At 37.4% G+C, this 14,401-nt stretch overlaps 1 protein-coding gene across 15 annotated transcripts in view; it reads right to left on the bottom strand.

Annotated features, from left to right (window-relative positions):
• The window catches only part of VPS13B (vacuolar protein sorting 13 homolog B), a 921,736-nt gene that overhangs the window by 574,065 nt on the left and 333,270 nt on the right, over positions 1–14,401 (bottom strand). For all 15 annotated transcript variants that reach the window (XM_038388370.2, XM_038388367.2, XM_038388371.2 and 12 more), the window contains exons 18-19: positions 10,628–10,762; positions 9,577–9,750 (exon numbers count right to left, since the gene is read on the bottom strand). In XM_038388370.2, coding sequence (XP_038244298.1) covers positions 9,577–9,750; positions 10,628–10,762 — 309 coding nt within the window. The remainder of the gene's footprint in view (positions 1–9,576; positions 9,751–10,627; positions 10,763–14,401) is intronic.

A 14,401-nucleotide genomic window follows, 5' to 3' on the forward strand; every position in this document is an offset into this window, starting at 1 on the left:
ATACACGAGTTTCTAAGTCACACAAAACACTAAAAGCTGCATACCAGGCTGCCCTATCCAAAGAAAGATAGGCCACTGCAGAAACAGAGAGAAGAAAAAAAATACAGCTATGCTTCAGGAAACTGCAGTGTAATTTGGTGGGAAAGGAGAGATCATTGAAATGAACTTCCTACCTGCTGTACAATACAACTCCCTATCCAGAATCAGATCATCTTCCTTACCAACTGTTGGGGTTGTGCAGATCACTAGACATAATACTGATCTAGTTGTTACAGTACAACAGCACACCCCACCCTGATTTTATTCCCAGGAGATGGAGTTGCAATAATGGTGAGTAGAGTAACAGACTACTCAAGAAAGATATTACTTCCCCCTTGGTTCAAGTAGCAATTGCACAAACAGCTTAATAAATACTTTAAACAGAGGATTTTTAAGTCTTACAAATAGACATTATTTTAAACATAAATCTTCCATTGTTGCTAATTAGCAAAGATATTTATTATTAAACTTTTTTTTCTTTGGCATCTTCATCTGCTGTTCCTACCTGATCCAGCAATAAAATTTAAATAGTCAATTCGTTACATCACAAGTACTATGAATACAGACCATTACATCACAAATAGAGACCAACAACTTCATTATGGGAGCTGGCAGGTAGAGAAAGTGCCTAATAACAAAGAAAATAACCTCTTTTCCACATACAATAGTACTAAAACAGAACCTTTATTCTGCAAGGTATAGCAAGGCACTGTTAGGGAATGGGACATGGGCGGCTTTGCCTAGTGGTCACAGCAGGAGTCAGGATACAGAGCTGAGGGTCAGAACCAGAGACAGAAGCCAGATGCCAGAGCGAGGAATTGGACCTGAAGGTCAGGACCAGTGTCAAGACACCAAATGCTAGAGTCAAGGGTGAAGCTAGAGTCAGAGCCAGGAATTGGAGCTGAAGGTCAGAACCTGGTTACTCAGAGTCAAGGAAGGCAGGAGGCAGTCTTCCACTCATCTCCCTTCCTAATCTGCACCAAGTTGTAAGCTTCAGGGAGGTCCAACTTTGTGAATACGTTGGTGGAACAAAATCATTCAAAAAGCTCCTTGATGAGGGGGAAAGGGTACCAGTTCTGGATGGTGATCTTGTTTAGTGCCCTGTAGTCCACACAGGGCCACTGAGATCCATCCTCCTTCTTTACAATGAAAATCAGTGCCCGAGCTGGAGATGTGAATGGATTGATGGATGAAACTCTTCTGAAAGTTCTCTTGAAGGTAGCTTCAGAGTACCTGTAGCACAAGCTCAGTGAGACAATAGATGCGACTGAAAGGGATCTCTGCTCCTAGCTGAAGGTTAATGGGGCCGTCATAACTGCGAGGGGGCATCAAGGTGTCCATATTCTTTTTAACAAACATGTTGACAAATACTTGGTATTTAACAGGTATCGCTGAAGTTGTTGGAAGCAGCACAGAGGATGCTGAAATTCCCTGTGAACTAACAGCCTCAGACTCAGGTTCTCAGAGAAGGCAGACCAAGTTGCAGAGGGCTTCTGTATCCCTTCTGAGTTTTGGGAGACAAGATTACCGACAGTGCAGGGAGTTGAAACGTACTGTGCCTGTGGGCCAACGGATATGAGGATGTTGGGCAATGAGCTAGAGCATGCCAAGGATAACCAGAGAGTGCAGGGCCTTGGATGAGTCTGAACTGGAAGGTTTCTCGATGACCCTGGAGGGTGGTGACCCAAAGGAACAGTCTGTTGGGTAACCAGACATGATGAGAGAAGCGACTTGTCATCAGACTCCACCAAGTCCAAAGAACTTTTACAGTGTATGGGGACTGTATGTGCTTGTGCAATGTCCAAGTGCATGAAATTACTGGAGGCATTTGAATATACCAGTGCTTCCAGTGGACTTCAGTCATGGTGGAGTGTTGAAGTTGGAAGGGGAATCAGAGATGTGTCAGGTTCTGGTTAGCCATTGCCACAGTACCAGCAGACATACTGATGTTGTGTACTGGAGGGACGGGAAAAATACCAGTATAACCCAAACCCTCTGTTGGGACTGGGACTTGGCATTTCCCAGCTCAGACGCAAGTCGGACCTTTGCAGGACAGCCTGATTTGAAGTATCCAGGCTCTGCACAGTATAGGCATAAGCCCACCATTTGGTATCCATTTTTCTCGGCATCTGAAAGGCAGGGCTGGGCTTGGTCGATTTGCATGGGCTCAATCTGGAGGGACAAAGCTGGTGACTGGTTTCTCTGGCCTCAGCTCTCCAGTGGGGCACAGGAGGCTAAGCTTTGCTCTTCACAGTGCTCTGTCAGACAGCTATCGATCCTTATTCATAGGTTCAATTAAATTTTCCAAGCCGGGTGGGGACTCCACCCATGCCAGCTCATCCTTGATTTTCTTTTGCTGAGGCTAGGCTGGAAGTGGTAACGCTGTCAGCCTCATTCCACTTGGTATCTGTTACCAGGCTCTGAAATTCCATGGCCATTTGCAATCAATTGGCACCTCCATCACAATGCTTCGAGCTCAGTCTGTGCTGTGCATGTGTGGTTTGGATCATCAAAAATTGGCACCATGGCTTGCATATGGTTTTCAAACTAACCTAGGACAGGTTAGATTTCTCCAGGAGTGGGAAAGTCCAGGGCAAAGCCTCCTCTGTTACCAAGTTGATAAGTCCTACCCAGGCTTGATTGGTGGGAAATGCTCACAGTGCCAACAGAAGCTGACACTGACTTAGGAATCCGTGGAATTTGCTGCAATCACCACTGTATTCACCTGGCAGTGGAATCTTTGGTTTGCAGGAAGCTGAAGTTGGAGCTGCAGCTTGCACCTGAAGGGCCACATTCTGCGCCTGCGGAGTATATAGATTATGTACACAACCCACTATCTCCAACAGAGTGGCGTTTGTCCTGGTGGGATCCATGTCAGTGGGGAAGGAGGCCCTTTTTCCCCCTCAATGGTTCCTTTTAGGCTGCTCAAACTGTTATGGAGCGGGATGTGGGCAATCTTGCCTAATGGTGGGAACAGAAGCCAGGTGCTGAGAAAAAGGAGCTGAGGGTCGGAACCAGTGTCAGAAAGCAGATGCCACAGCCGAAGGTCAAGCCATAATTAGAGCCAGGAATTGGAGCCGAAGGTCAGATCCAGGTTACCTGGGGTCAGGGAAGATTGGAGCAGGGTCGGAATTAAGTGCTGCTGCTGGGAAATACTTTGAGCAGATAGCACCCTGCCGCTGGCCTTAAGAGCAAGTCTGTGGATCCTGTCAGCCAATAAGGCTGTTATGCCAATCAGGAGGTTCAATTCGGGTCCACCTGTGCTCATTAGACTGTTTGCGGTTAAGCTAGCAGAGAAGCAGCTTAGCAGCAAGCCCTGACTAAAGAACATAAGCACCTGGTGAATCAGGGTCACATACAATTACTAAAAAGTTATTAAAAACTGTTCTGTGTTTAAAGATTTTGTAATCAAGTTTACTCACATTATGCAAGTCACTTTTTTATGAGGAAGGAACAATTAACACACAAAAAGTCTCCACTTTCAAAAACTATACACATGAGATATAGTAATATTACTCATCATGAATGATGTGTTTATAGACAGCACTTTCAATTTACTAACAAATCTCAAATTCTTAAAATATACAGAATTGACAGCACACTCATTACCAGTAAAACATTCATTTTGGCAAGGTTTGTAACTTGGGAACTTTTCTAATTTTAACCTCACACTCCAAGTATTTTAACTGTTGTTGTCTACCCAATTTTGAAACTACAGGCAATAATAGTTAATGGAACTCATCTTAGAATATATAACTGCCTGAAACCTAATTTACCTTATCCTAACAAAAATACAATATAAACATTGTACTTTCAGGAACATATATTACCTGGTACCAGGATTTTTTTAAAGGCAAAATAATGAGAATAAATTATATTTTAAAAGTAATTAAGAGGATAAAAATGTTCTGTGCTGCAACTGCAGAATTCCCAAAAGACTGAGTCCTGGCAACTATCATAATCCTTTTGAAATTGTTGATATTAAGATTAAAGATCACTTTGTTCCTATACTCCCACAACTAGTTGGTATGGTAAAGAGATCAGATCCATAGTTTTATACGTAACATCTTTAACATTTGCACTCCTTTCTGTGCATGTGATTAAATGTAACATTTTGAAATCCCAAAGTTCTGAGAAAAACATAAATCCTTGTCCACAGCTGCTGTTTGACTCTGAAAACATATGCATTTTCTTTTCAAGCATCTACCATCAAAAAATCCCAAAGGACCTGAACTGGAGAACACCTGCATCTCTTCATTTAGTTCCAATAACAGAGTCTAAAACTTCAAAATTACAAAAATAGATGCTATGTTCAGCTGTAGTTACATTTTGCCCCTAATTCCTGTGAACAAAAATGCTAAGAGCATGAAATCATTCGGGCATGCTCTGTCATCGAGAGGATAAGGTTTTTTGCACCAAAAGCCCAGTGGGAACATGACAGAAAACTGGCAACAATTATAGATAAAGTACATAGCAAAGTCCTCAGGGATAGGAGAGGAAATGTAATAAGATAGATGGATATAATTTTTACGCATTTGTGCCCAAACCACAAATGTGAATTGTCTTTATTCACTACAATATATAAGCAGTCTTACTTACTTGTCATGTCAAAAATATTTTAAAAGGTACTTCAAGCAGTTCATTGAGATTTTACTTTTTTTTAAAAGACATACATCTAAATTTAAGTTGAAAAATTTATAAAACATCATTGTTCTAACTTTAAAAAACTAATTTCTGCTAGAATTTACAATATTCCAGACCAGAGTGGTGAAATGGAAAAATAATTGCCATTGATAACTTCATTTTAACCCTTGGGCTTTAAAAAAAAAAAAAAAAAAAGCAAAATTGGATTTTAAGCCCACCCTTTCCTTTCCAATTGACCCTACTGAACAAAATTAACCTTTGCATAGTAGGAAAAATATCAAATAACATTGTTATTAGTGTTATAATTTATGACACTTTTGAAAATTTCAGTGAACTCTTTTTCATAGGATTTTTTTGGAAGCTGAGAAATATCCACACACTCAAATTACTCTGAAATTGAGTATTTATATTTTCAGAGATTTGTGAAATAATGCATATATTTCAAATACTTTTAAATAGCAGTATCTGAAAATGCTTGAAAAGAAAGTCACTTTAAGGAAAGTAAGGAAAAGAAAGGAAAGTCACTTTAAGTTAATGAGGCACTACCAATTCCTAATTAACATTTAAAATAGTTTGAAAATGTTTATTCTCCACTGTTAGTAATTCCCTCATAAAACTAGAAAATCTTTTATCATCAATTTGGTCCTTGCTTACTGGATGCACTAATTTATATCAAATGAACCTAAAAGTAACACGATTGCTTTTGTTTACTTCCTTGCTTTACTACGGTAGTATTCAATATTTAAGTTCAGTTCAAAGAAGATCATTTACTAATTATATTTATTTTATTGCCTTCTGATTTAAGTAATAAAAAGTGTCTGTACAAAGGCTCTGAGTGCCTTGCCAATTATTTAATAAAACAGTTTACCACATCTTTTCAGTAGAAGCTCATAATTCAACACAAAGGGCTGGCCTACACTAATGCTATAAATTGATCTAAGTTACGCTACTTCAGTCATAAGGAGGTGCTCTATTGTCAATATAGCTTCCGCCTCTTGTGGAGGTGGAGTACAGACATTGATGGGAGAGCACTCTCCCATTGACTTATAGTATCTTCACCAGACACACTAAATCGACAAAGCTGCATCGATCACAGCAGTGCCAACACTCCCATTCAGCTTCGAAGTCCCCCCATCAGTCTTCAAACGCCAGGTGAAACTAATGGGCACCACACCTTGCTTTGAAAGTCAATATACCCAGGCTATTTCAGATAGGGGTAGAAGGGCATTATCAAATCTTATGTCCCTTAAAGAAAATCCTGCTAGTCATCCTCTCTCTATTATATCACATTATTATATGCTGTGATCTAGACAAAGGTGAGGGAGCACTAATGCTACAAAGATATTCATGGGACCAAAGACTTAAAAAAAACACTCAGCAATCTATTGAAACAGATGAATGATTACAGAATTAAGAGTGTTAACATACAAAGTTACATTTAAGGGCCAGAACTACTGTTAGTAAAATCACAATTAAACTTTTATTTTTATATTAGAAAATACTTTGCTATCTGCACAAGGCAAACTGATACCGCTGTATCACACTTTTTTTTATAAACACACAAATGTAAAAAATAAACACTATCAAAAGAATCAGCCCTTGTTAATACAAATGGGCTATTATATATAATTTTTCCTTTTTCCTGTTAATGCTTTTGGAAAAGTCATTTTACCGAGATTCAGGTTTCTCTACGAGGTTACAATCATTGTAATTTAATATTATTAATTCTGTATTATCTTACTCCTCCCACCATCACCTCATTAAGTTGAAAATAGATACAAAAATGTTAATGTAGGGTTTATTATTAATTAATTATTATCATTCATTTTTAATAACATTTTCTTGGCATGTACTTCCAAATTAATATTACCTCTTTTTTTTTAAACTGTGCACAGTCTCCTCCTAGCAATTTATACCCCGTTTAAAGACAATCTACCCACTCCACTAGTTGTGCATACCAGAAGTTGATTCCCAATCTAAACAGAGAATTACAGTATAACCCAGTCATCTCTCATTACAAAAAACAATCAGTTCTGTACAATGACAAAACTTCCTGTCTACACCATAGGTGCAAAATTAAGTTAGTCATTCTTCCTTCACTCATACTTGCTACAGAAGGAACTATAAGAACTTCATCTGCAAGGTATTTTCAATTCTCTTCCAAGATCTGGAAAATTGTCCTTTATTCTAATTAATCTCTCTTGTCACTAGTTCCTATATAGGCCACTGAGAAATTTATCTGTAATTAATCTATCTTTGGTCTTTCTGGTCATATTTCTTGCCTTGATTCCTAGAAAGATAGCACAGCATCCTTTTCTCTTTTTCTGGATCATATATTGTCTGTTCCATGGTCTTCACAATAAATTACCAGCAGAGAACAATTGTTTCTATTTCTCCTCTGATAGGAACTTTTCCTTTCTTCTTCTAAATTGGTTGCATCATAATATTTCAATACCCCTTCATTTTCCATATCCATCCCAATGTAGTTTAAACCTATTATAGCTCTCAAACTATCCAATTTACCTTTAATGGTTTCTCTGAGTGGCTTCAGATGATGCTCACAACATCCTTTGTACACTCATAAATGGAAAACAAATACTTTGTGCATATGTAGCTGTCATGGCCTTCATTCAAAAAAAGGAAAGGAAAGGATAGAAAATTGTCCATTTTCAGCATTGCACATTCTTTAGCAGCCATTCGATATTATAGATTCATGGATTCCAAGGCCAGTATGGACTGTTGTGATCATCTACTCTGACCTCCCATATAACACAAGCCATAGAACTTCTCCAAAATATTTCCTAGAGCATATCTGTTAGAAAAACACTCAATCCTGATTTTAAAATTGCCAGTGATGGAGTATCCATCACAATGCTTTGTAAAAAGTTCCAATGGTTAATTACCCTCATAGTTAAAATGTTGTCTTATTGCCATCTTAATTAGTCTAGCTTCAACTTCGAGCCACTGGACTGTGTTATCCCTTTCTCTGCTAGATTCAATAGCCCATTATCAAACATTTGTTCCTCATGTAAGTACTTATAAACTGTGATCAAGTCACCCCTTAATCTTCTCTTTGTTAAAACTAAACAAATTGAAATCCTTGAGTCTATTGCTGCAAAGCATGTTTTCTAATCCTTCAATGATTCTTGTGGCTCTTTTCTGAAACTCTCCCATTTGCAAAGAAAAACTAGCTACTTGATTTATGGCATTTTAAACTCACACATCTGTTAATTATTCACCTATATGATTCTTACTGTAACTCCTTATTAGGACTTATTTTGCTGCTGCCTCACTTTAACTGGCCTCTCAATATCCATGTACATAAATCTGGCCCTATATTTGTTTTTTGTTTTTAATTCTCTTAAACATGCTCTTCCAAAAAGCAATTAAATTTGTTTTTAAAATCTCAAATATTAAATGGAACTACTTTCAAGGTAATTGAAATATATTTAAACACTCTAAATAATAATAATTATCATTTATATAGTGATGGTAGGTATATACAGTCCTTTAAAATGAGTCATATAATCCAGTCAAACATGGGATCCTTGAACTGAGACACTTAGGAAAAAAAGACATAAAAGGTACAAAACAATACAAATATTATGAACAAGTGCCATGAACAGTTAGTGGTGTGCAGTGATTGAAGTTAGAAAACTGCTAAGGAATAGGTAGCTGTTCAGAAGCTTTTCCAAGGAAGGAAAAGGGGATGTTTGAAAGTTAATGGCTCCAAGCAGTTGTTCATTGCAGTACTTGAACTACCTAACATAATCATCATAAAAATCCTGCTATAAATATTTGAAACCTGACTGGGCAGAGCTATTAAACAGACAATTTAGTGAAGACAAAACAAAAAACAAAAACAAAAAAAAACAGACTACATACAGCACACGAAGGATGAGATATTGAAAGTGTCCTAGTGTAGCCTCCATGTGTACTTTGTGCTCTCAGAAGCTTATTTTTGTTTTGGAGTGCTTTGTGCGCAGTTAATTTTATTGTTTCCCTGGTACAGTCAGTATATTTGTCAGCTTCCCATATTGTTTGTTTTAATCTTTAAAACAGTGTCAAGGGTGATGGTGATTTTAAAAATAGGAAAATGTGATGACTACATCAGCACATATTAGCAGGGGGATGCAAGACCAAATACAGTACCTGAAACGTCTTTTATATAAGTGTTTTTAACTAACTGGATTTCAAATTTACAAAGTCCATTTAAACAGACCACCAGTGGCCAATGTTTTGTTTAAATACCACAGAATTCATGAGAATGCCACATGAATGCTCATACTTACACAGGCATTACCAAACCTTTCAAACCAGCAACTTCCTTCAACTCCTATACAAGCTATTCAGAAACTCTAAACTTGCTTACCATTTAAATCTACAGCACTATAGCAAGATGGATGAGGCTAAATGTATGGTTTCCAAACTGTTTCCAAAGTTATCACTTTTTACTATGTGGATTAACAAATTTTTAATGGCAATTATTTATGCTACAGATTTACATGAGCCATTTTGAATCCAATGTCAACTCAGGAACTAACTTGTTGCTTTTGTATATGAAACCCTAGTTAGATAAGAAACTGGAATAAAATTAACATCTACAACATGGATTTTGTCAAACTAAAAAAAAAGTAGGCAGAAGACAGTATATAATTTTTTCAAAAAGCAAACAAAGTCAATTAGGCATGCACTATCTAAGAGAATATATATTACAATGGTGTGTTTTGTTTTTAAGTTTCAGAGCGAAGTAGAGTGAAGTTATAATATGTGCAGTATGTGAAACAGATACTCTGGGCATTTGGCACATTTTATATCAAATCCCCCTTTCGAAAATTACATTGGATATGAAAATGTAACGTGATACCAGCTTAACAAGAGTCTTGCACTTACCAGAATTATGGCAGTAGTCCATATACTGTGGACTCTGGATTGTAAAGGCTACCATATCTGGAGCTAAGAGAGATTCTGGCTTTCTACTTTCATTAAGCCATTTGCTGCTGTGTAGGTCTCTGGTGTCTGAAGGGCCTTGAATTAAAGGAATCAGCTTCTCTTTTCCACCATCACCTAAATAAAGGTTAAACTCTTTACACCTTTTCTTACAAGATAATTCAACATTAACTTTCACTAACCTCAGCAGGACAACTATTAAATACATAAGTATAGAACAAAGTGACAAAATACAAAGAATGAACAGCATTTATAAGCTTATTAGTAGTAAACAACTTCCTTGTAAAGTTATTTTGAAAATGTTTTTATATGCAGAAGAATTAAATTAAAATTTAATTTAAAATAATGTTCCCAGATAAACCAATCAAGTCTCATTAAATAATTTGTAAATTACTATCTCCTGACTAATAAAACAGTCACTTATCTCAACAATCACCTGGGAATTCCTAAATCACATTTAATTATAATTACTATGTTGAAAAAGCTCTAAACACTGACTACATACGGTATTTGTATGGGTTGAAAATTTTTACTGTATATACATCTCTTCACTAGAAGCAGTAAAGATTCATTAAATCACAAAACCTCTGAAAAACTCCACAACTGAAAATTTTACTTGTGTCTTTTTTGAAAACGATGAGACAGATTTAAAAAAAATCATAATATACATTCATAATTAGTGAGGCAAAACACAAATGTACTGTATCATTTGAAAATCCAGTTTTCAAATCAATTTTCTTCAATGTTGTTAGACTCTGATTTTTTAGTTCAAAATCCAACAGGTTTTAAATTTATCTATTTGTCATCAAAATTGAATTTACTGTAGTCATGATGTATCATCTTGGCACAATTAAAAAAAAAGAGAATACAAAAAAACCCTCTCTGATTCATAGGAACAATGAGTAAATTCTTGTTTCAGTAACTCTCCTTGTAAAAAGCAGGGCCAATTCTCCTATACAGGCAATAAAGTTTTACATGGTCCAGCTGCACATACCTGGGGCTTTGGCACAAATTTTTATTGATCCCACGGTCCCAGAGGCACATTTGACCAATGATGTGCTGCAGTACTTCAATTCAACATTCTGGACTGAGCCCTCAAGAGTTGGCATGGGATTCTTAGATTTCACACCTAATAAAAGAAAACTGCAAATGTACTAGCCTGTTGAATTTAAATATTTTTATATTCCTTCACCAAGGTATTTAAACTTAATTATATTTTAATTATCCACATTAGATGTTCTTATAGCATTTTTGTTGCTATTCATAGCTGACTTTGTGAAGTGAGAGAATATTGTTATATACTTTTATACATATACATATAATAATGCACAAAATATTTATTTGTTCTTATTTTCATACACATATGGCAACTTACAACTTTTAGAATAAATATGTATATACACAAATCCATACAATTTTGTTTAATTTTATAACTGAGCCATGACACTTGAACTGCTCTCTATCAACATTTTTATTATAATCCTTTAATTTGAAGAGCTTAAATGACTAAATTTTCAGATGACACTTAGAAAACAGGGTTTCATTCAGTAGCAACATCAAAACATTAAATACGTGCAGCTGAGTAGCACAGCAGGTTAGTGCACTTGCCATTTCACTACGGAAACGAGAGTTCAAACCTTGCCTTAGGTCACACGTTAAATATGTTTGGTGGTCTCTTCTTACCCCCATTTGTGCACACAGAAAGCTAAGACATAGTTTGGAACAAATCAGTGCTATTGGCAATCTCTTCTGAAGAGACGCCTAGAACTGTAACAGCAGGGGATATTGCAGGTCAGGACTTAGGTACATTGGCAGAGTTCTATGGGGAAGCTGACACAACACCACCCACCCACACCAGCTCAAGTCAGCTCTGTTATTTCACAGACTTTCACCATTAGAAAAACTACATTTACTTATAAATTATAAAAAAATTAGTTTGACACTTGTAAAGAGCATGAGGCGGGGGAGAAATTGAAGTTACAATTTTATAAATGAATTTTTCCCTACACAGTACTGATACTGAATTCAAAAATTAGATTTGGTAAGCATTAGGCAAGTATTAGCCTAATTATGGGGATCATTTCTGTGCATAGCTAACACAGTATTTCTGCCAGAATCAATATTTATACAAAGAAACTATTATGATCCATCAGGCAAAAATACTTAAAAAAATGACACTTTTATATTTTCATCATAGATGGACACAGTAGGGCAACTGGATAAATATATATTTTAAGTCCCCTAAATACTTAACCAATTATATTTCCTTGCATTGGCTCTCAGACACTTGCATTAAAGATTATTCTTTTGATTATTTTAAGTAAACAGAAAAAAAACATACCCAGTACTTAATTTACAAAATGACAATAGGCAGAAAATTCAAAATTAAATCTGAGACTCTGTGCTTAGTACATTTCATTGTCTAAATATTAGAGCACATTCAGTCAGACATGTATAATCACTTGCTGCTCAGAGTCCTTTGCAACATACCTGTACCATGGAATAAACTAAAAATTAAATTACATAAGTAAACCCTCTACAGTCAATTAACACAATCACGTGAATGGTAACACTGAATTCCAAATGAACCTATTAGGGCTTTCACACAATGACAACTCATGTAAGGGTTGCAGTATTGGGGAAAACTTTGGGAGTATAATTTAAATTAGGAGCTATGGGGAAAAGTGGAGAGTACCAAAGTACCTTATTTCAGAGTGGTAGCCGTGTTAGTCTGTATCAGCAAAAAAAAAAAAACGAGGAGTACTTGTGGCACCTTAGAGACTAACAAATTGATTTGGGCATAAGCTTTCATGGGCTAGAACCCACTTCATCAGATGCATGGAGTGGAAAATACAGTAGCAGGTATAAATACACAGCACATGAAAAGATGGGAGTTGCCATATCCAGAGGGAGGTCAGTCTAACAAGACAATTCAATTAAGTAGCATACCAAGGGAGGAAAAATCACTTTTGTAGTGGTAACGAGAGTGGCCCATTTCAAACTGTTGACAAGAAGGTGTAACAGTGGGGGGTATTAGTATGGGGGAAATTAGGTTTTGTAATGACCTAACCACTCCCCGTCTTTATTCAGGCCTAATTTGATGGCATCCAGTTTGCAACTTAATTCCAGTGCAGTTTCACATTGGAGTCTGTTTTTAAAGTTTTTTTTGTGAAGAACTGCCACTTTTAGGTCTGTTATTGAGTGACCAGGGAGACTGAAGTGTTCTCCTACTGGTTTTTGAATGTTCTGATGTCAGATTTGTGTCCATTTATTCTTTTGCGTAGTCCTTTATGTAAAGCAATTAAATTTGCTAAGGACAGCTTAAATACAAATGAAGTTAAGAATTACAAAAAGAAAAGGAGTACTTGTGGCACCTTAGAGACTAACAAATTTATTAGAGCATAAGCTTTCGTGAGCTACAGCTCACTTCATCGGATGCATTTGGTGGAAAAAACAGAGGAGAGATTTATATACACACACACACAGAGAACATGAAACAATGGGTTTATCATACACACTGTAAGGAGAGTGATCACTTAAGATAAGCCATCACCAGCAGCAGGGGGGAAAGGAGGAAAACCTTTCATGGTGACAAGCAAGGTAGGCTAATTCCAGCAGTTAACAAGAATATCAGAGGAACAGTGGGGGGTGGGGTGGGGGGGAGAAATACCATGGGGAAATAGTTTTACTTTGTGTAATGACTCATCCATTCCCAGTCTCTATTCAAGCCTAAGTTACTTGTATCCAGTTTGCAAATTAATTCCAATTCAGCAGTCTCTCGTTGGAGTCTCTTTTTGAAGCTTTTTTTTTGAAGGATAGCCACTCTTAGGTCTGTAATCGAGTGACCAGAGAGATTGAAGTGTTCTCCAACTGGTTTTTGAATGTTATAATTCTTGACGTCTGATTTGTGTCCATTCATTCTTTTACATAGAGACTGTCCAGTTTGGCCAATGTACATGGCAGAGGGGCATTGCTGGCACATGATGGCATATATCACATTGGTAGATGCGCAGGTGAACGAGCCTCTGATAGTGTGGCTGATGTGATTAGGCCCTATGATGGTATCCCCTGAATAGATATGTGGACAGAGTTGGCAACGGGCTTTGTTGCAAGGATAGGTTCCTGGGTTAGTGGTTCTGTTGTGTGGTTGCTGGTGAGTATTTACTTCAGGTTGGGGGGCTGTCTGTAAGCAAGGACTGGCCTGTCTCCCAAGATCTGTGAGAGTGATGGGTCGTCCTTCAGGATAGGTTGTAGATCCTTGATGATGTGTTGGAGAGGTTTTAGTTGGGGGCTGAAGGTGATGGCTAGTGGCGTTCTGTTATTTTCTTTGTTGGACCTGTCCTGTAGTAGGTGACTTCTGGGTACTCTTCTGGCTCTGTCAATCTGTTTCTTCACTTCAGCAGGTGGGTATTGTAGTTGTAGGAATGCATGATAGAGATCTTGTAGGTGTTTGTCTCTGTCTGAGGGGTTGGAGCAAATGCGGTTATATCGTAGAGCTTGGCTGTAGACAATGGATCGAGTGGTATGATCTGGATGAAAGCTAGAGGCATGTAGGTAGGAATAGCCGTCAGTAGGTTTCAGTCAGTAGCGGTATAGGGTGGTGTTTATGTGACCATCGCTTATTAGCACCGTAGTGTCCAGGAAGTGGATCTCTTGTGTGGACTGGTCCAGGCTGAGGTTGATGGTGGGATGGAAATTGTTGAAATCATGGTGGAATTCCTCAAGAGCTTCTTTTCCATGGGTCCAGATGATGAAGATGTCATCAATG

The sequence above is a fragment of the Dermochelys coriacea genome, chromosome 2, assembly GCF_009764565.3.
Source record: "Dermochelys coriacea isolate rDerCor1 chromosome 2, rDerCor1.pri.v4, whole genome shotgun sequence".
In the NCBI taxonomy this organism is placed as follows: domain Eukaryota; kingdom Metazoa; phylum Chordata; order Testudines; family Dermochelyidae; genus Dermochelys; species Dermochelys coriacea.